We start from the raw sequence: 22,137 nt of genomic DNA on the forward strand, positions 1-22,137 counted from the left end.
GCAACCACAGCAGCGATAGCCAATTACTGTGGTCCTAAAAGTATTAAAATGGTAAAACGATCACATCAATAATTAATAATTAAGAGCAACATAGACTGAGTGTTGTTTTCACGCTGCGACATAAATTGCATTTTGTACAAATACCCCTCTTATTGTGGAACCTGGAGTAACCGGTCAACCTGTACTAAACGATAGCCCCGTCATTCCCTGTGTATGACCGTCTGATACATGTTCGACTGTAGTACGTAATTGAGGTGTTTCATTTTAATTTGAGAGACTACCTTAAGAGAAGAGTTAGGGAGGAATTGGCTGTGAAGGGAATCCGCTAATTGACGAATTTCACTTTTAAAGATTTGTTTGTAGATGTCATTGAGCTTCGGTGGATTACATCACTTGTATGACAAAAATAGTTGACATTTAAAGTTTTCATGCAACGTAGTCCTTGAATTATTCCGTTCGCCGGAATGGAAAGAACAGCTACCTATCTGTTACTTAGGTATCTCAAACGTTTCAGTTATTTTAATTTGTGCACGATTCATTGCACTACGCCAGTTTTTGCGAAGAATAAGAGAGAAGACCGAGAGGTCCTGGGTTCGAGTGTGCTAATGGCTTCCGGTTTTCCAAGAATAGTGGTCATGCTGAGCTCTGTGCCATGACGCGTGTCCCTCCATCTTGTTGAAAGCCATGGCTCAGGGAAAGAGCTTGTTAGACGATATCAAAAAAGAACTAGAGTGCCCTGTGTGCCAGGAACAATTCAGTGAGAGCAATGAACCGAAAATTCTAAAATGTCAACACACGTTCTGTAAATCTTGTCTTAACGGCTGGCTACGACAGCATGGCGGAGGAAGGTTAAGCTGCCCAAATTGTCGAGTGATTACCGAATGTCCTAACGACAACATTGAATGTTTGCCAACCAACCTCGCTTGCAAAAATCTGGGAGATCTCTTAAAAGCTCACAGTGGCTGGGATATCAAATCACTACGAGAGAACTTATGCGAGCGCCATAGAAAAAATATTGAATATTACTGCGAACAGTGCCAGATTTGCATATGCTCTGACTGTGTCATTGTCGAACATCGGGATTCGAACAATCACAAAATCGTGTCTGCAGAAGATGGAGCGAAGATGCAGGCAGAAATTGTCACAGAAAAACTGAGATCTGTTGAAGCGAACACTTCACATTTGAGGAGCGATATTGTTACTTTGCTGGAAAGGAGAGAGAAATTTAACACTGGCATAAATCAGGCGACGAAAGAGGTCCGTAACGCGGCTGAAATGTACATAAATTTGATTCACCGACTCGAAACAAGCGTGACGGAGCAGCTGGCGAGGGAGAGATCGCTTAACGACGATGTTATTTCCCAGGAGTTGTTGAAGCTGAACGAGAAACTGGAGAAAATGACTAGCGCTGCTACTCGCGGTAGAGCGATTCTTGAAAACCATAACATAGACGAAATGATAAATATAAAACAAGTTCTCGATGAATTGATTTCAGAAAAAGTCACACCGTTGCTTAAGTATCCAGATTTAAAATACACCCCATATGCACTTCCTCGAAATTTCACCCTAGGGAAGCTGTATATATCTCGCACAGAACCTTCTTTGAGTGTCGCTACTGGTGAAGGCCTGACAAAGGGTAAGCAGTCAGAGGAAGCTACTTTTACCGTGACAACAAAGGATGCAACGGGTCAGACAACTTACAGTAAAATTGACAATGTTATTGTTGAGGTTACTTCTGTACGGAATGGAATAGAAAACATCTCAGTAGTTGTGAAGGACTTGAAAGACGGACGTTATTCTGTGTCTTATACACCGAATTCTTTTGGCGAATTCAGGGTTTCAATTAAAGTGCGAGATGAACCAATCCGTCAGAGTCCCTTCAAATTGTTCATTCACAACAATCCGAAGCATGAAGATTTCGTCGGGGCTTCTAAATTTCAAGGTAAGTCTGAATATTATTATAATCGTAAGTTCTTGTTTAGAACGAAGGACTTCAACAATTACTGTTAGACTACATCATTTCATACTGGAGACGTCGATACACTTCTTCGAATTCCTTTTACCACTGCTTCGTGCTCCGGCGAGCTTTCGAATTAAAGTTTCAAGTTATCCGCATAAGTCATACTGCGAAGCCGTCCTCGGTCATGCGCGATCCCAAAAGATACTATTAAAGAAGACTTTTATGACGGGTTATTGGATTAAGGCTGGGAAGCTAATCTGAGTAGCTTTAATTCGTCTTTAGGCCTAGAGTTACCAGATCTCCAGTTAAAAGAACTTAGAGTTAGGGAGCAGTCCATCTCGTTCACAATAGCAAAATGAAATAATGACTTCTTGAAAGTACGGACTTTGACAGCAACTTTAAGCCTGTTTAACGCCATATCAAAGACGTCGATACCCTCCTTTTCGCTGCGGATAAGTATTCAGGGAAGCTCTCTAGGTAAAGTTTCAGTTTACTTCTTAATAGACTTGTTACCTGTCTAGCTAAACCACGGGTGGTGTAGGTGAGGTGGTAAAACCAATATTCGTCAGCTTCTGTTGAGTTGGTAATGATCCAACGCGTTAAAGGCCTTGCATAAGCCGGAAACACAGTACGTGTGTAGCTACCAGCATCCATAATCACCTGTCCTAGTTGATAATTTCGATCTGAACCCAACAATTTTGGCCGTAACGAACCCTTTGATCGTGAGATAAGTGTATAGCTGGGTGTGTGTGGCTTCTTTTTTCATATAGTATTTCTGAAAATTTCACCTCTCATTTTTGTAAAAACTAAATATTTTTTAATCGTTTCTGGGATTTTCAGAGGTTAAAATATCTTTAAAGCCGACGTTTCGACCAGTTTTACTAGTCTTCCTCAGGATATTTAAATGTTGTCAATATGGCGGATTGTTTAGTCTTTCAGCTTGGTGACCGCACATGACGTTTCATGATTATTACACAACGTTTAAATGATGTCAGATTGCGCGGCAAATGTTGTCTGAGGTCTGTCAAGTACTTCTACTTTTGCGATAATTCACTGTCAATTACAATCTTTTTTTCATGATCAAAGAAGGAGTTTAGGACTTGTTTCCATGTTTCAACGTGGTCAAAATTGTTAAGGACTCTCATTCCGCGATGTTTCTGTCGTAGTGATTCAATTCCTTATAGTACTTTTCTTTTCCTTAATCCTCTCTCTGTTGTTACGATCTCTGCGTTTCCCAGTCAACACCACTTTGGTACTCCACGGCGTGTCTTTCCAGGCCTCCATCTTCTTTACCCATCCGTTTTTCGGCCGATAGAGTGTTTCCTTTATGAAGGTCCTCATTTGTTAGTCTCACTTTATCCATGTGTTCTTTCTTTCTTGTTTGGAAAAGGCGCCATGTTTCTCCTACATACACAGTATTCTGGAAGTTGCAAGGAATCCTATATACAACACATTTTTGCTTTTCACCAAGCGGCTCTTGACATGTCCGTTTCATCTCTTTTACCTTTCTTCCAGGCTTGAAAGCAACTCGAAAAGAGTGTCGGTTAGCAGTTCTTCTACACTTCTCAGATAACCCTTTCAAATATGGTATGGTCACGACTCCACGACTTTCCTGTTCTTCCTGTTCTCTTTTGTCTACCTGTTGAGGTCTTTAAACAACAACAAACATATGAAACATATGTATGAACTGCGGTTATGAAACGTATATGTGCACGATCCTTCGCAGTAAAGCACTATTTGAGCAATAGTGAAAATCAGACCTGAAAAAAATTTCAGGCCTGAACGGGATTCGAACCACTGACCTCTGCGATACTAGAGGTCTTTGTTCCATAAATCTTCTCACTGTTTCTCTGGGGTATCCGTTTGCTACAAACACGTCTTCGATGTTGTGTAGTTCGTCTTCCAAGTGTTCTTCATCACATAAAGCCCTCGCTGTCAGCAAATCCTTTTATAATGACTCTTTTCATACTTTCTCGATGATTGGAACTTTTCTTCACATTTATGTTTGTGTGAGCCTTCTTGTAATGGACAGAGTACATTATCTTCTTGGTATTTCTGTTTACAGTCTGCTTCAAATCAAGTACTGGTAAAAAAACTCCTTCTTGGCCTTCTTTTGTGAACACAATTACTCCTGGCTCAAATGTTATTGAGGTGATCTAATATCTTTTGAGCTTCTCCTTCTTTGCAATTGGTCTCACTATCATCTACGTACCAGAACCACTCATTTAGGGGATATGGAGATTTTTCCATAGCTCTCAATGGGAAGTCCTCCATGTATATGATTGCAATTTCACCCGTGGCACCAAGGCCTATTGGTCCACTGTCCAAAACAAAATGGCTTCCTCCGTATTCACAATAAGTCAGATCAAACATCCACTTCAGCAACTCCATTATTGATGTTACACTCATTGTGGTTGTTTCTTCGAGGTCTTCGTTCTTAACATCATAACTGACCAGGATCTCATTTCTCACTACTCTCCAATCTTTGATTTTCTCTTTAAGCTCACTGGAATTCTTAATATAAAGGCCACTTCTCCCTTGTACAGTTCTTAAGATCGGGATCAGGGTCTTTGAAATCTTCTCAAAAGGGGATCTTATCATTGACACAATACCTCTCATTGGTACCCCTTCTTTATGGACTTTCGGCAGTCCAGTGAGTCTAGGTGCAAGGCAATTCTTTGGTTTTAAGGCAACCGAATGAGATTTGAGTATTTGCGCTAGATTAGACCCAGTAGGTTAAAGAAGTCATTCAGAATTTACTAAATAGATTGGCTGTCTCTGTGTCGAACACCGTTGGTCTCTCTTCAGGAAGTGGGATTATTTTTATGTGTATGATGTTATATCCTTAACAGTCGCTTTGTCTGTTGGCCCTCAGAATAACCCTCATGGCTTGGTTTTGAATTTATTAGCTTCGCCGACAGACAGGGACCCCGCAACAGCTTGTGCCAATTACTGCGGGCCCAGTACCCACCCATCCCACCCCAGGGGAGGACATCCACCACACAGTGATCTCGTGCGTGGGAAATTTACGTCTCCTACCCCAACCATGCAGGAGACGGGGCCTACGGTTTATTCGTTCTTATCCGAGAAGACTAGAATGTCTATTCATTTCCTGATATTATAGAAAGGTAGCACATTCTCCTCAGTAATTTTAAGACCTTGAGTGTTGATCCGGCCGGGGCTCGAACCTTCGACCTCCCGCTCAACAGTCTGGCGCTCTATCCATTGAGTCAACCGGGAGGCAGTTGAAGTCGTTTAAAGCGGTTGAAGTCGTTTTAAATTAAACTTTTTTTGATGCAGTGCGGAGGATAAATCATTCATCTCATGTTCTGAGCGGAGCAAGTCAACAAGTCTCGCTGTTTGTAGAGGAGGATGAAAGTGCCGTCGACTTCGGCGAAAACGGAGGAGAATATGAAGACTATGACGAGGAAGATGTCATTACAATCATTGCCAGCGGCATCGTGTCTTCCATATCAGAAGATGTACTGATTTTTTACTTTGAGAATTCTAGACGATCAGGAGGAGGCGATGTCTCCGAGATCCATTTCAACGAAGAAGGGGAAGCGGTGATTACTTTCGCTGAGGTTAAAGGTACATGATGCTTTCTCTGGAAAGTATTTAAGTTGGCAGATTTATTTATAAGTTCAGGTATTTCTTGAGAAAAAGTAGCCAAGTTCAAATCTAATGCATGTGATAAAATTCAGGTTAAATCTCAGGGTGGTTGGTGAAAGAAGACGAGAGGTTCCTGTAGTCACTAGCATTGCAATTTTAGTAGTTTCCGGAAAACTTAATTTCTCAAACAAATTTGGTTGTCAATTCGACACTTGCTAAGAGTCTTTTATGTATTATTTTTGATTGAATTTCTTTCGCGGTATAAGAACACTCTAAAATTGGCTGAGTCCCCAACAAGTGGCTTCACAATAGTCAGTTGGTAGCGGGGCCAAGCCTAGTTCACCTCCGTTGAAGCTAGGATATAGATCACTCTACCATTTACTTTTGAAGATTACTGTGTTCAGTAATATCTTCCCATTTACCCTGAGTTATAGATACTTACCCATCCTTTTTCTGACAGCTTTTTTTAAAACTAGCTCAAAAAGGTGAAGTGGATATTTATAGATTCATATCTGTATCCTAAATATCAGGTTTTCTACTGCTTGGTAAAAGTAAGCTCCAATCATTTGCACTTTTGTTGATCTGTGTGGATGGCAGGTATTGGTGAATTTCCACTTAACAAGAATGTGCAAATTTGCTTGCAAATCCATAACACGAGTCAAGGAAGCAAAACGATTACGTTAAAAACGATTACGTTCTTAAGCGTAATCGTTGTCTCTGAACATCTTGATTACATTAATGTTTTTAGTTGTGATGTTTATTACAGACCTAAAGCGACTTCTCGAGGAGCCACACGAAATTGACGGCCAAATGATAACAGTGGTACGACAGCCTCCTTCGAAAAAAGTGCCCCTTGATCCGTTAAGAGTTCATGTTCAAGGAATCAGCGAAACGACCACTAAAGATTGTTTGTCCTTTTATTTGGAAAAGTTTGCTCTTGTTGATGTTGAAGAGGTGTATTTCGGTGTAAAGAATAATGCCCTGGCAGTTTTTGATGGTGAACCAGGTAATTTAAAGACCACAAAAGCTTAATTTATGATACTTAGATTAGATGACATTATCATGGCTATTTAGTTTGAAAGTCGATTAATATGCGAATAAAGTAGTTTAGTACTATAAGTATAAAAGAAAAAAAAGAAGAAGTAGCACGAGCGAACAATCAGTTGCGACTCGAAAATTTAGAGTGTAGTCATGGCTTTAGAATGTTGTTATAGCGAAGTCAGTCATTTTCAATCATTCCTAACCATTTTTTCTAAACGTTATTATACTTTAAAGCATATGCACTTGGAACAACACTTTTCATCGCTGCTTGCATCACGTCCTTGTTATTGTTGATATATCTATCAAAAAGTTGCAATTTACAGTAGGAAACACCGATCTTCATAGTTTGTGTATTGTGTTAGCCAATTCAAAATATTTACGGTGTTAACTACACGAGTGCCAATATCACTGTTCTCCGGCCACGCATTTTCTATTTCAGACTTTGAATCACTCTTGCATAATGTAAACAAAGATAAAAAAGGCTTGCGGGGAGAGAAACCTCGCCTAGAAAGAGTACCGGTCTGTTCATGTATTCTGGTCACGGGACTGAAGAAAGAATCAACCGATATCACCATTGACCTTTATTTTGAAAATGTGAAACGAAGTGGTGGGAGGGATGTCTGCAGAGTGGAAAGGATTAGAGAAGACCAGGCCGTAGTTCATTTCGAGGATCATACAAGTAAGAAATATATAAGAACTCTCTGTTTTTTGTTTTCTTTTTTTGCGTGTTGTTTTTCTTTTGCTGTCACATTTTAACATTAGGGCCGTGTTACGAACTTTTTAGTTTATCCAAAACATTGTGTTCAAGGACAGCTCAAAGCCACTGTTTAGTAGATTCCTTCGGGATACTTTCATGCAGTAGCTGATTCATCACCTGGAGAGGGGGGGAGAGGGGATTTCAGTGATTTCAAAGTGAGATTTATCTGGAACCCCCCCCTCCCCCGCATTGTGCTCTGTAGTATACTCATAATCCCTCTTAGGTAAGCTATAATTTTCATGATACCCACTTGCATGGCATTGACGTGCAGATACCAATCTTAAGCTGTCCTTAACCCTGAGACCCCCTCTCGGTTTTTTCTTCTTTTTAATCGAGGCAAGAGGATTTTATCTGGGCAACTGTCCACTCCAGAAGCTGCTCATTTCTCTTGGAGGTATATTTAGTGTGAATCTGGCCCCGGTTGTTCAAAGGATGGATAACGCTATACACTGGATAAATCTCTATCCGTTGGATAGCACAGTACGTTTTGGAAACACTAATCCGCTGGATAGCGATTTATCCGTTGGATAGGGTTATCCGCCCTTTGAACAACTGGAGCCTGGTGAAAATTAGCCATTAGATATATGGGTTATTAACCAAGCGTGAGGTCAAGATGGCTGGATATTGGCCGAGTTCTTTTTTTTTTTGCATTTTTATGAACCGAGGCGAAGTCGGAGTCCTTAAAAATGCGAAAAAAGAACGAGGCTAATGTCAAGCCATCATAACCGAACAAGCTTGGTTAATAAAGGATTTATGATATCGCACAAAGATTTTGCTTTAATAAGAATTAGGAATGACTTGTTTGCTTCGAGAGACTGGAAAGAAAGCCAACTGTGTTTGTAGCACAACAAACTCACGAGAGTCCTTTCTGTTTTCTTTGTTTTGAGTACCTTCTGCCACCTTTTGCGTTTCCATCGCCTAAATTGACCATGAATTACGAACATAGTTCTAATTCAATTTTTTTCATGCGTGGGATCAATGCGGGCAATCTCGAGGGGGGCGAGATGAGCCCATCTTGCCCGCTCGAGTAGCCAATCAGAATAAAGAGGGTAGATTTCTAAAGAAACTGTGGTGCTGCGTCGGTGGGGGTAACAAGGTAATTTGGTAATATCAACTAAGTTGAAATTGTAAATTGGCCACCGTAAAGAGTTAAAAAGCCGACATTTCGAGTGTTAGCCCTTCGTCAGAGCGAATATATCTCCGAGAGAAATGAACATATCATGTCAAACCTTCGCTCTGACGAGGGGCTAACGCTCGAAAAGTCAGTTTTTTAACTCGTAACGGTGGCCAATTTACAATTTCAACTTAGTTGATATTACCAAATAGCCAAACAGAACACAAGATTCGCTTTATCTTGCCCACGGGCGCTGCGAGCGATATAATAAATAGGAGATATTAAATGACAAGTTGGTTATGGTTTAAGGGTTGACATGATATGTTCATTTCTCTCGGAGATATATTTGTTGTGAATTTGGTGAAAATCAGCTGATAGCCTATCAGGAGATATTGAATGATAAGTTGGTTGTGGTTTAAGGTTTGACATGATATGATATGTAAAGGTAATAACATGATTTCGAGTGCAATTTGGTGTTGATGAGCACGAGTATATTTTTCAAAGAAAACAAAATAGGGAATATTAAGAACTAACTATCGCGAGGGTGTGAGGTTGGAAAGCAACCGTACTTTTGGTAAACGACTCTCCACAATACTGATTACCCTGCAGGCTTTGAGTTTTTGTATGACACCACTTTGTCTGTTTGTTAGTCTGTTCATTGACAATACTCTAATAACACTGAAGAGTGTCTTTCATACAGCAGTTCAAGATGTCATTGCAAGAAGCCAGAGACATGCCCACGTCATTGACGGAGCTATCTTAGAAGTGACGCCCTACTACCCTTTCCTCTAAAACATAACATCCACGAAAACGGAGATGACTTTTAGCCTAGAATTCGATACCATGACTACATTAATCCTGGCTTATCACAAAGTAAACTGCTACTATAGGCTTATAGAGTGGCTGAATTCCTACATGGCTCGATAGTCACTTTTTCGTCCTCGGAAAGGGACCCTTCATCAGAAGAAAGAACTGAGAAGTTTAAGAGTTTCCTGCCTAACCCCAAGAAGTGTGATGTTTCCGTTCCTCCCGAAATATTTGTTGAGATTTCAAAGCCGTGGCAAGAGCTAACTTCCGATCAAGGTAAAGCAAATGGTCCGGTATCGTATGACCAAAGAAGATTAGGCTTCAAAACATTTTAGAACACTTACTCAGAACACAAAGAACAAAAGTTGCAATAGTTGAATCTTAAAGTTGAGGACAACTCAGAACTGGTAAGGTCTGCAGCTTAAGTGGTCAGAACAAGCTAGTCGAATGCCAAACTTATTTTGTTGAAGATTTCTGGAAGAAAAGAATATTCCCCGGAAAGCACGATTTGTCCTCAAGAGCTCGGAGGTTCAACACCTTGTATGGCTCTGTATGCATTCCGCCAGTTGTTTTTATACTTCCTTTACACGAGAACCGTTTATGGCGGGCGAAGTCGTGAAGCTATTTTGATAAAATTGAAGCACGAGTCGAGACTGTGACGACCCAAAAATGTCACAATTTGAGGATATTTTACGTCGATCAATTTGAAGCTTCAACGATCTTCTCCCCCCCTCCTCTTCCTCGGACAACCGCCTGGTAACCCTCGGGCAACCTTTCGCACATTTGAACTTTTAAGATTGACTCTTTAGAATTCCCCTTTCCCCTTCTGGGCCAAAATTCCGTTCAATGCCCCACCCGATATTGGACTATTCTTTAGCTTCAGTTGGGTTTTTTTTCTCGTAAGTCTACGGAGTGAAAGTAGTATTTAAAGCCATTTGCTTAAGAATGCATACTCCTTAACTTTCAAACACCTCCATATAACACGTGTATTATCCTGGAAAAATTTGACTCTTCAGGTTCAGATGCCCCCCTCCACTCAAGAAAGGTTGAAATTCCCTCCCCCGATCAAATGCCCGTGGGTTGCCCAGGAGGGATGAAGAAACTTGGAGTTGCTTAGTGCATTAATTTGTTTCCTTTATTCTGAAGATCGGCTGTCGAAAAAACCCTACGAAAGATGATCGGACCAAGCGCAATTCAATGTTGTGACGAGACAGTTTGAACTTACGTGGAAAAGAACGAATTAGCTAGAGCGCTTCCGCCGAATGGACACTACTTTCCTAAGATTACTCATGAAATTTTTTTAACCGGTTCAAGCAACTGCTCTAAGTGTGAATCGTGGGAGTCAAAAGCCATCACTCATTCTTTAGTGAGTTAAGTTAGAAATTACACGCTATTATCATTTTCTCAAACAAAATGAAAATCACGCTAGGCACTTTGGCACCTTGTTTTAAGATTCATTAGTTTTTGTTATTTTGCACTCTCGCCACATTTTCCTTGGCCACCTAGCCTGCTCCGCAATTTTCTGAAATTAGAGAAGGAAAAAACAATCATGATGAACAGGGCAGACATGCGTATGGTCTGGTTCTAGTCAAATGATAGAAAGAGCAAGCAACCGTGCTCTAAATAGAATCAGGTAGATAAGAGAATCGCTTCCAAGGAGGCTAAATTCAAACTATATGACGGCTGAATTTCTTCTACAAGCGTTCATCTTTCCTCAAACCAAAACGCTCGGCGATATCTTGGTAAAGAAAAACCTCAGCCTCGCATAATTGCAAGGATTATCTCCAAATTTATGGAATAGCTATTAATTAGAGCAAAACTGGCTTTGATTTTCGTCATGGTTAAAAAATTTCTATACTTCTGCATAGTAAAGAAATTGCAGTTTCGTACATTGGTGAAGTCAACATTTGAGTTTGCTCTGAGTTGCAGCGAGAGCTAGCTTAATAACAAAGTCTCGGAAGGAATGAATCTCTTTAATATCCATTTTCCCATTTTAATTTAACAAGGTAGATTTTGTGAGGATTAACTATTTGAGATATTCAGAGAGTCGCGGGAAAGAACGGATACGATTGACAAGGAACAGCAACTGAACAACAGAATGAGAAAACCATGAAAACAAGAGTGAAATCATGGAAATTCGAATGGAAGATAAAAGGGATCGCAGCGGTTAAGTTCCCAGCTCAGTTTATATCAACATTTATCTCCTCAGTTTTAAAGAATAAAAATGAGTAAAGTCAATAAAGAATAAAAATGAGTAAAGTCAATAAAGAATAAAAATGAGTAAAGTCAATAAAGAATAAAAATGCGTAAAGTCAGTAAAGAATGAAAATGAGTGAAGTCAGTAAAGAATAAAAATGAGTAAAGGATATGCCACTGCATACCATATGTTAACCTCTCAACATTTATTTATTATTCACACTACGTAGCATGAGTGAGGTACATGATTGAATCAAAGCACGCTGATCAGTGTAAAATTAATGTAAGATTGTTTGAGTTCAAAACTGTATAAAACTACTTAAATCTAATCATAGTTAATCGAGGGGTTTAACTATGATCTAATCGAGTCACTAAACTTTTACAAATGCTTTATTCACTCTAATCACTAGAATATTAAGAAAAATTATGATAAATGCTTGGAAATCGAAAAATGCATCAAAATGTCAAATAAAAATTTAGGAAAAACTTGCAGATACACGTCTCGTTTACGTTTAGGCGGCAGTCGTCGATAAAGTCCCCGGTCTCGTAAAAAGGTGTCTTTGAATCTATTACACTTGGATGTACCGATCTTAACATCTCAAATCGTAGTGGAATAAGGCTCCTCATCCTACTTCTCAGCTAGCTGCTTGAGGAAGCGGTGGTACTAGGCTCCTATCCCACCGATGGTTCCAAAAACTAGAGGTGTAAATAACCCTATTTCGATGTCCAACACTCGCTGCTGATACTTCCGCTTTTTCTCATCCTCTTGCTCTTAGAAGGTTGTGGACGCTGGCTTGCTCCGGTTTTACCTGGAATTAACATGCATTATTCTAACATCGAAAAACGCTGTAACTCCCCTTCACCGAAAGCCCCTTGCCTTTATGTCTAGGTCCTCATCAATTATGCTAGCATAAGTTTTGGCATAATTTGGAAAAATGAGCATAATTTTGGCACTTTTTCCAAAAGTAGCACTACCAGCATAATCGGCATATTTTTGGTTTTTTGAAGGGAACATTACCAGAGTCAGGACTTGCTTGGTCTCTTAGACTGATTCTTTTCAAGTTCTGTCCATAGTTCAGTGTATTTTCATTCGTCTAGGTGAGGGGAAGAAGGTTACCGCAATACTGCGTCGTTGGTCTTTTAAACGACTGGGCACACCGGAAGTAAAGATTGCGTCGGTCCCAGTTCCCGCTTTCACAGAGGGTGCCCCTGGTTCATCCATCTTCAGCGGCTTTAGAGAGAGATTTTAGCATGCTCTCAGCCTCGTTCAATGAACAGCAAGAGAGTGTACTTGCAGATTACTTACAAGCAAGTGTGAGGCTGCCATATAACAAGCGCTAAGCTATATCAGAACACATTAAATGTGATACTAACATAGTACACTTTGATACATTAAGTCACCACTTCTAGTCTGGAATGAAGTGCAGAAGTTGGTTGTGCTTTATCAGAGCAAGTGTGTAGTTCAAGATAAAGAAAATATGATGCTTTATTAACAATAAGTATATAATTTGGGTTTTTGGATTAAGCATGAAAAAAAATTAGCATAATTTTCAAAAATGAACATTATTTTGAGCATAATTTGGAAAAAAAGGGAAAAAATCGGGTACTGCTCGTAGCATAATATGCTACTTTTACTGAGCACAATCAATAAGGGCTTACGCCAAGAAAGGTTTGATCATTTGCCGTAGAATCTCAAGGTATTACAGATTTCTTTAAGGGGCGGTTACGCTGAAAGAGTGAAGAAAGAGCGACTCATTTTTCAGTCGAAAGGATCGCCACAAGAAATAACTAGCTCATCATATAGTGAATGGTTTCTTCCAGAGAAGAGAGGGTCAATGCAAGAGACGCGATCGAACACCGGCGCGGCTAGATAAATTAAAGATTTTCCGTAGCCAATTGGTAACGAAACGGAGACGTAGTTATCTACGAAAAATGTATCTATGTCTTTTTGCTGTTCTTCTTGAAATCTCTCTATTCCGAACTTTCCTTAAAAGCTCGTCGTAGATCACTGTTGTCCGTAAAGTTGACAATGAAGGCACTCTGTTCACTATATTGTTCGTTAATATAAAAGAAAACCACCAGTCAGAATTCACGAAAGAATGGACGAAACTGTTATCCAATAAAAATTCATAATATATTTTCATGCAAAAGAGTGACTTCGTATAACTTACGATTCGTGTCAGGTTTTCGTAGAATTCCCTCTTTTATGTTTATCCATGAGGGGACGGCTACACGTAAGCTAGAGCTAAATGTGTTGAGGCAACTTGATGCCACTCACTACTAAAATTCTGAGATTCACTATAAACTAGTTTCAAAACAAGACTCACGATAGACTTGCCCTCGGATTTTTCCAACTTTTGGCATGAACCATTTTACGAAATTCCATAGAGTGACACAACAGACCTAGGGAAGAGAAACATAAAGTCATTACATTTGCCAAGTTTAGACGGATATGTTTAAAAGCAACGGACACTCTTTAAATTCGAAAAATGTTACAAGCGTTTCCTCGTGGGGGGCACAACTTCAAGATCACACTTTGCCAACCGGATCTCGACGAAAGTTACATGCAATGATGACAATTAGGTCTAGCTCTTAGAGTGCCATATGAGCAGACAACGTTTAAGAATTTGATGATCTCAGATAAATCAATTCATTGGGAGATCAAAGCTGATTCAAACAAACAAGGACTCTGAGTCGGGAGGTCCTCGGTACTAGAGTAGAGGAGGTGATGACGAGCTTACGTTTTTCCGAGAATTTGAGAATACTTGTTTTGCTGTGTTTCCTATAGCTGTATTTCAACTCCTGTTTTACGTGATGGCTCAAAATGAAAGCTATTTTGACGAAGTTAAGAAGGAAATAACTTGTACCATATGCGATTATCAATTTAATGAAGTCAAAGATCCAAGAATACTCAGCTGCTTTCATACATTTTGTAAAGACTGTCTGGAAGATTGGCTTCGAGAACAACAAAATGGTAGAGTGAGCTGTCCGCTATGCCGCAAGATCACTGAATGTCCTGACGGCATTGATAGTGTTCAACCCAACTTATTCTGCCGAAAAATGGTGGAACTTGTAGAATTTTACAGCGGAAATGGACGAGAAGAGTTTCCCCATTGTAGCAACTGCGACGAGAGTAAGCCATTAAAATTTTACTGTTCTGACTGCAACTGTTTCTTATGTGACACGTGTGCTATGCTTCACAAGAACTGGAAAAGTTTCAGCGATCATCGCATTAAAGAAGTGGGTAAGTTCGAGTGTAGCGACGCGCAAGATTTCGCTCGAAGGGCCAACTATTGCCTTGGTGAACAACACAATGAAGACGAGAAGAAAAAAAAGATCAAGTATTTCTGTGAAGAATGCTCCGTATGTGTTTGTCGTGACTGCGTCCTATTAGAGCATCGAGATCACGACTACATCTCAATTGAGAAAGGAATTGAAAAAAAGAAGGGTGAAATCGATGCTAAACTTCAAGAAGTTAAAAGAAACCGCTTATGTTTAAACACCCACAAGACCTCGGTGGAAACACGAAGAGTGAAAGTAAACAACAGCATCGATCAGGCGACAAATGAAGTGCATAGGCTTGCCGAGCATTGCATAATGTTAATTCGCCAGCACGAATCAAGCGTGACGGAAAGGCTAGCGAGGGAGAGAGCAGATGTTCAAGATGCATTCACCAAGAAACTGACCAGTTTAAATGAAAAGCTGGCGGAAATAGACCGTGGCTTGGCATTCAGTGAAGACGTCCTCGTCCGAAGAAATCTTCCAGAAATTTTGAATGTAAAAACAATTGTTGAGCGGAGGCTCCAAGAACTTTCAAATCCTTTCGACTTTATGCCAGTGCTGGAATATACTGATGTTAGGTATATCCCAAAAGACGTATCGCACTTGAAGGATGCACCCGGAAGGTTAGTGTCTAGCACAACCGCGCCTTTTTTGTCCGAAGCCCATGGCAGGGGTCTCACAGAGGGTGTCAAAGGCGAGGATTGCAATTTCACAGTCACCACAAAGGACTCGCGAGGAACGACCACTTACAGCGAAATTGACAAAATAGAAGTTGAAATAAACTCAGTGTTGCCATCAAACATCGTCATCAAAACCACCGTAAGAGACGAGTTGGATGGCCATTACTCTGTCCACTACAGACCAACTAGCCCCGGTGAATTTACCGTTTCTGTCAAAGTTTCAGAGATCTCAGTCAAAGGCAGTCCTTTCATGCTGACAGTGAGGAGCGAAAATAGGTCTAGAAGTAAGTAATGAGTAGTTATTGTGTACGGTTATACGGTTATACTTATCGGGATCTTTTTTCGCTAATTAATTAATTAATTAATTAATTAAGTAAGGGTAACAAACTTCAGCCTAGTTATAGCATCGAGGCTATCATATTTTTTTAAGCTGTTTTCATTTTGCTCTACTTTGTCACGCATTCTTGTTTTTTAAGAAAACCATCAACAACCTATTTGACTTCATCGGTCCCATCTAGTTATTTGAAGTTTGAAATCAATTCAGAAATTGAATACTCAATGATAAAACGGTCGCCAGCTACAGCTGTAGGAATGGTGAAGGTAAATAAAATATTTTTAAAATCGCAGTTAGCAAGTGCATTGAGTCAGCATCGGTATAAAAATAGAAAGAAGTGTTTACATATTTTTTACAATTCTCGCTCTATTTTGAAGGACATTTTTTACTTGTTTAAGTCACCTTTTTCGGTTTTAGAAGTGAGTGAAGCTCTAGGTGGTTTCCGATGGAATTCAGGATCATTCCCACAAGGGAAGTTAAGGCGACTTAACGCTTATTTTTTCGAAATTTAATTTAAAGGACAGTGAAGTCCATCACGAATTTTAAAATCAATGTATTCCTTAAACCGTTCTACATCAATGGTCAGGTTAGGGTTGGTTCATTTATTAAGCTAATAACTCTTACGAATTTCAATGTATTAATTTTTTGTTTTTAGAGAAAACGAGGCCGAAACCTAACTATTTGGGGAAATTGCCCATTGTTGGCTCCTTTAGCTATGCTAGAATGTCCTCGGGTGCATCGGAATCTTTGGTGGATGAAACGAGTTCTTCAAGCTTAGCAAATAATTTGAGAGCTGTTAAATTGGACAAGGAAAAAGGTAGGAGAGCTAATAGGGAGTTGAGCCACTAAGATTTCGCAAAAACAAAAAGGCCTAAAGAGCAGCAGCTTTGTATGAAGGGAAAATAACAATAGTGGTTTTTGGTAACATTTTTCAATTTGGTAACATTTTTTGAGCCAGCCGGCGTAATGAATGGGTCATAACTTACTTCTTCAAGTGGCCTATGTACAACTGTTAATGCTTTCCCTACTTCTCAGTTGTTCGTTCCCTGTTTTTCATCTTGCGAAGGTTCTTGTCCTATTTGTCTTGACTCACTGACAAATCCACGAACGTTGCATTGTAACCATTCTTTCTGTGGACCATGCATCGCGGAGGCCCGGGATAAACATAAGTACAACAAGTGCCCGGTGTGTTTTGAATTTCAAGGTGTCGTGAAAGGAAACCAGCCACCTGGAGAGATGACGCATCACCTTGAATCCCAAAGTGTTTCTGGCTATGAAGGTACACTTTGCTGAGTTTCACAACATAACTGGCTGATATTCTCAGTAATGTTTTATAATTAGCGCTAAAGCTCAAAGGTAAATCTCACGGCTACCCTATAAATGTATTTGGGGCTGTGACTTAGAAATGCAGTTGCCGACTGATTAACCCTCTAGACTCTGAGTCTCTGAGTCTAAGAGCGATCCCAACCCGGAACTGTCTTCTGATTTAAGCATTTGGGTGGTAGTTTTATTCGGAAAATAACTTTTTTTGTCTGAGAGAATGAATAGATACCAGTGAATTATCAAGAAGAACAAAGAAACGCTGAAGTGAGGCCTGCAACAGACGTAAATGCTTTTTATATCATGTGTGCAGAAACCTGTCTGGAGCGTGAAAACTTGAATTGTATCTTTTACTTCTGTGAGAAATTATGAAAACTTGTCTCATAGAGACAAGTTTTCATAATTTCTCATTGATTATTCTGATTGATTATTCTTGCTTCCTAAAATACACTTGAGAAGTTTTCCACTGGCGTGTCGCTCGATCAGCAACGACGAAATAACAAACAAACAAACAAAAAGCACACAAAAAACTGCTACAACAAAGAACAGCAACAGCAAACAAAAGACTCTCAGTTGCAACTAATACCTCGATCGTCGACTTGGGCCTCCATCTAAGAATTGAATAGCTGGGTACTTTCCCATGCAATCCTTTCAGATTCAGATGGTTTAATTCGATCCGTGTTCACTGTGTGGCATTTGCGTTACTGCGCCTTTTTTTCAGGTTATGGCACAATTGTCATTGAGTATAACTTTCAATCCGGAATTCAAGGCTCGGAACATCGTAATCCAGGAGTTCGTTATCAAGGTACAAAACGTCAAGTATATCTCCCCAATACGGACGTAGGTAAAGAGGTGTTACAGCTTCTGAAGAGAGCCTTTGATGCACGTTTGGTTTTTACTATTGGAACTTCTGGTACTACAGGTCTTCCGAACCAGATAGTATGGAATGGAATTCGTCACAAAACCAGTAGACGAGGGGGGTGCCGAGGGTAAGGGAACAGACGTGTTTTTTGTTGTTGTTGTTTGTTTGTTTGTTTTTATTCAAGCAGTGAAACCAGGAACGTCTTAATTTGTATTGCATTTATGTAACAGCTCATCAAAAGTAGGATATGGATCGTGCAACTCATAATCAAATATCACAGCGGTTAATTAACTATCGGAATCTGCGCCTATATTGTTGTTAAAGCAATTTTTTCAACCAATTTTTTCGGTAAATTTGTATCGTATGTGTACATGTTATCGGGGGCACATGATTTAACCACTCAAAGTATAGTATCATGCAGTATCATGCACATGTTTCAAATCTCGTAATATGTTGTATGGCATCTTGCTACTTTTGGGATGATGAAGAAGCTTTTCTTTTCAATTATATGATAGACAAGAGGGGGAGATGTCTGGACGGCTGTCGAAATCCACCGTCTGAACCAATTTGCCTTTGGTTCCTCATCGTCACGATGGAAAAAATTAAAAAAAAAAACAACTGCATTTCTTTTTTTACGTTCAAGGTTTGGGTATCCAGACCCAGATTATCTTCGGCAAGTCAAGGAAGATCTGGCTGCTAAAGGAATCCGCTAAGAAAAGAGTAGGAAATCTCCACTTTTACCATAGTAACATTCAAATAAACCAATTATTTCACGGTACCATTAGATGGACTGATAATTTTTGTACCCTTGTAAAAACGATTTTAAGAATTACGGTAAATCATCTATTAAGCCCCCCCCCTCTGAAAAGCCACCCCCCTCTAATGAGTCCCCCCTATCAAGCCCCCTACCCCTCCGCCCTCAAAAAACAAAAATTCAAAATAACACTCCATGTCAATAAGTACGATAAATTTATTCGATTACTTTAATTTTAGTTCGTCATTTATGATTGATTATGGTGATTGATTTATTGATGTTATCATGTTGGCATCAGTAGAGTACGGTATATGGAGTTACAATTTAATAATATGATATAAAAAATGTAGAAAGAGAACAATATTTGAACAAATATGGTACATCATTTCCTATTGTATCCTGGTAGAGAACATCGGGCTAAATTAATAACCCCCCCTCTATTAAGTTCCCCCCTCTATTAAGCCCCCACCTCCAATAAGCCACCCCCCCCCCAAAGTACCTAACGTAAATAAGCCTCCAAGGAGGTTTATTAGAAGATTTACGGTATTTTAAGACTTATGATCAATTAGTTGTGATTACACGGCTTGTAGTTTATCTATTTTTATTTCACTGTATAGATACATGCATTGCGAGATTGATGTTTTTTTTTGTAACGCAGCATTTTCTTTTTCTCCCTTTTTTTTTAAGATCAGGATTTAAAGGAGATGATGCAAAGATGTTATTTTTTTAATGATCTTTTTTAAGCAATGTAGTATGTAGGTTGGATTATGATAAAGTTTATGTGGTGAGAAATTAGATGCTAGTTATTCTGAGGGGTTCAAGGGTTCATTTTGTGTGAATTGATGTATTTTATTTAAGAGACTTCAGTTTTTTGCTCTATTTTATAAGTTTAGTGTAATTATTATTATCAGCTTTTAGCTTTTAGTTTTTAGTATTTTAGTTTTTAGTTTTTAGCTATTAGTTTTTAGCTTTTAGTTTTTAGTTTTTTACTTTTTAGTTCAAACAACAAACATATAAATACATATATATGAACTGCGGTTATGAAACGTATATGTGCACGATCCTTCGCAGTAAAGCACTATTTAAGCAATAGTGAAAATCAGACCTGAAAAAAATTCAGGCCTGTACGGGATTCGAACCACTGACCTCTGCGATACTAGTGCAGCGCTCTACCAATTGAGCTAACAAGCCAACCGGGAGCAGAGATTCCGGGAGCAGAGATTCCGAATCCCACTGTGCGGGATTCGAACAGTGGTTCGAATCCCGTACAGGCCTGAATTTTTTTCAGGTCTGATTTTCACTACTGCTTAAATAGTGCTTTACTGCGAAGGATCGTGCACATATACGTTACTTTTTAGTTGTTAGCTTTTTTCAGTTTTTTGTTTTTAGTTTTTAGTACTTTGTATTTAGTATATAGTTTTTAGAATTTAGCTTTTAGTTTTTAAAAACAGAACTTGCTTGAAAACCACCTGTGGGTGAGGTCACCTCCTGTATAAGGACTGTAATTATATCACAAAGCTTGGTTACACAGCTCATAAATCAGGTTAACAATTGCTTTGCACTAGTTATGCTAGTAATTAGTTCGTAATTCTAACCAGAGCTTTGAAAGTATGTAATTTTATCATTTTCCTTCATCAATGTATTTTGAATTTCAGCTAGTCTACATGACGATATTGTCATTATGCATCTTACCACTAAGTTATTATTATGTTTATAATTTCATTTTTTAACCTCGTTTTTCAAGTTGTTCACAAACTCCTCCGAGTCTTCCAGCTAAAAACATGATCACCAAGGACAAAGGAGGTATGCACCGGCACGGAAAATCATCGGAAAATGTTGAACAGCTTGTATCGCATGCAAGGACTAAAAACAAAGTGAGTCGAGGCCTCACAGGTGTCGCCAGGCAGGTGTTTATAGGTCGTGAATGCCGTCACTCTTTTTTTTTATGATTCTTAGAAAACTAGAGTGATGGTTTATATCGATTTATTTACCATCACAATCATCACAACTTTAACTACGGGCAGATTCATTACCATGAACCAGCATACAACTGTTTCAAGCAATTTAGGTTAAAACTCGTCTTGATCAAAACACGAGTGGTAAACGTATCTCAACTGGAATGACATTGGAAAGTTTACTCAACTGTTAAAAATACTTTCAAATCGATTCAAGAGAACAAATGGCTGACAGATTTACGAGACTACTATAGATGTGTGATTTTTGTTAGAGGGTTGAGTGGTTCTTAGATAGGTGCCCAATCACAAGATAAAGTAGGTATTCTGTGAAAGGCATATTCTAGTACGTAAATCTTTTAGATCAGTGAGTTATTGACCCCGATACATGATGTGGTGTAGGGGGAGAAAATTGAATTATGTTAGTTTTACTTGGATTGTATACGCTATCGCTGGTTAAGATTTTAGAAAATTCAGTGTAGAAATTGTTTTGTGATGTGTTTTTTATAAGGATTGTGATTTTCGTTTAGTCAGTTTGCCACTCAAACAAATTTACTTCGCACAACTATCCTAAGTGAATATCTTTTATGTTCAACCAGAGCGTGTTTATAAGGGCCCCCTGGAGCAAAAGAAAAGATGAGATACGCTGGGAACGAGGTTGCTTCGTGACTGCATATACCGAGATTACCTTTCTTGCCCAAGGTTTTCAATTCTTCGCTTATTAAACCTACCGATGGGTTTATTTCCCTTCCTTTCTTCTCGGCTGTCTCTGTTTTGAAATAAAGAGCCGATACCGCGCTTGCCTTTGTAATTGAATGGGATAAAAGGATGTGGGTCAAGGGGTCCTAGGTTCTAGTGTGCTCAGAGCTCCTTTTATCGCCAATACCGTAACGTGAGACTGTTATTTCAATTCATGGTACGCCATGGCTGAAAGCAAGAACTCTTTAGATGATAGAAAGGAGGAACTACAATGCCCTGTACACCAAGAACAATTCAGCGAGAACAACGGAAAAACAGTAAAAAATCAATCATGCATTAAGGGCTCTATGTAGTAACTACTGGACTTCTCGACCTTCGCGGCTATCAGGCAAATAAGCAGTACGATGTTTACCACTGTACCAAAACGTGAAATAAAATTTTGGACGTTTGAGTGAGATTAAGTGTTAATTTGGCTGAGATTTTTATGTGCTAATTAATCAAGGGTGAGCACTTTCAAATTGGGTGGGAGGGGAGCACTAATCAAAGGTGACCTTAATCAGGTAGAGCGCGGGGGGGGGGGGGGGCGCTAATCATGGGGTAGTGCTTAACCAGGGATGAGGCGGCGAGGAAGTCAATTAAAGGCGAGGGGAGGAGGTGCTAACCAAGAGGAAGCCCTTAATTGGTTGGGGGGGGGGGTGTCTCATACTAGTTTGATTGAGTTAATAATAACAGCTGGGATTAGGACAAACTTGCTCTAAAATGAAATT

At 39.4% G+C, this 22,137-nt stretch overlaps 2 protein-coding genes across 11 annotated transcripts; both read left to right on the forward strand.

Annotated features, from left to right (window-relative positions):
- The first annotated feature begins 611 nt into the window (after window positions 1–611).
- LOC111330485 (tripartite motif-containing protein 2) lies at window positions 612–11,977 on the forward strand. Of its 7 annotated transcripts, none has more exons than XR_015998386.1 (7): window positions 613–1,942; window positions 5,261–5,551; window positions 6,321–6,578; window positions 7,053–7,292; window positions 7,707–7,764; window positions 9,185–9,698; window positions 10,308–11,977. XR_015998386.1 is itself a non-coding variant. In XM_088751976.1 (6 exons), the coding sequence occupies exons 1-6, from the start codon at window positions 685–687 to the stop codon at window positions 9,231–9,233; spliced, it is 2,151 nt and encodes a 716-aa protein (XP_088608102.1). In that variant the 5' UTR covers window positions 612–684; the 3' UTR covers window positions 9,234–11,977. The 7 variants fall into 7 exon arrangements, 5 of the variants coding, with proteins under 5 accessions (XP_088608102.1, XP_088608101.1, XP_088608104.1 ...); XR_015998387.1 differs by having other exon boundaries at window positions 10,438–11,977; XM_088751976.1 differs by having other exon boundaries at window positions 612–1,942; window positions 9,188–11,977.
- LOC111330487 (E3 ubiquitin-protein ligase TRIM45) lies at window positions 9,439–21,825 on the forward strand. Of its 4 annotated transcripts, none has more exons than XM_088751979.1 (7): window positions 9,439–9,567; window positions 12,586–15,733; window positions 16,439–16,600; window positions 16,850–17,062; window positions 17,825–18,092; window positions 18,609–18,685; window positions 19,407–21,825. In XM_088751979.1, the coding sequence occupies exons 2-6, from the start codon at window positions 14,302–14,304 to the stop codon at window positions 18,676–18,678; spliced, it is 2,145 nt and encodes a 714-aa protein (XP_088608105.1). In that variant the 5' UTR covers window positions 9,439–9,567; window positions 12,586–14,301; the 3' UTR covers window positions 18,679–18,685; window positions 19,407–21,825. The 4 variants fall into 4 exon arrangements, with proteins under 4 accessions (XP_088608105.1, XP_088608106.1, XP_088608107.1 ...); XM_088751980.1 differs by having other exon boundaries at window positions 19,412–21,825; XM_088751981.1 differs by having other exon boundaries at window positions 16,988–17,062.
- The last annotated feature ends 312 nt before the right edge of the window (window positions 21,826–22,137 follow it).

The sequence above is a fragment of the Stylophora pistillata genome, chromosome 3 (assembly GCF_964205215.1).
Source record: "Stylophora pistillata chromosome 3, jaStyPist1.2, whole genome shotgun sequence".
In the NCBI taxonomy this organism is placed as follows: Eukaryota; Metazoa; Cnidaria; class Anthozoa; order Scleractinia; family Pocilloporidae; genus Stylophora; species Stylophora pistillata.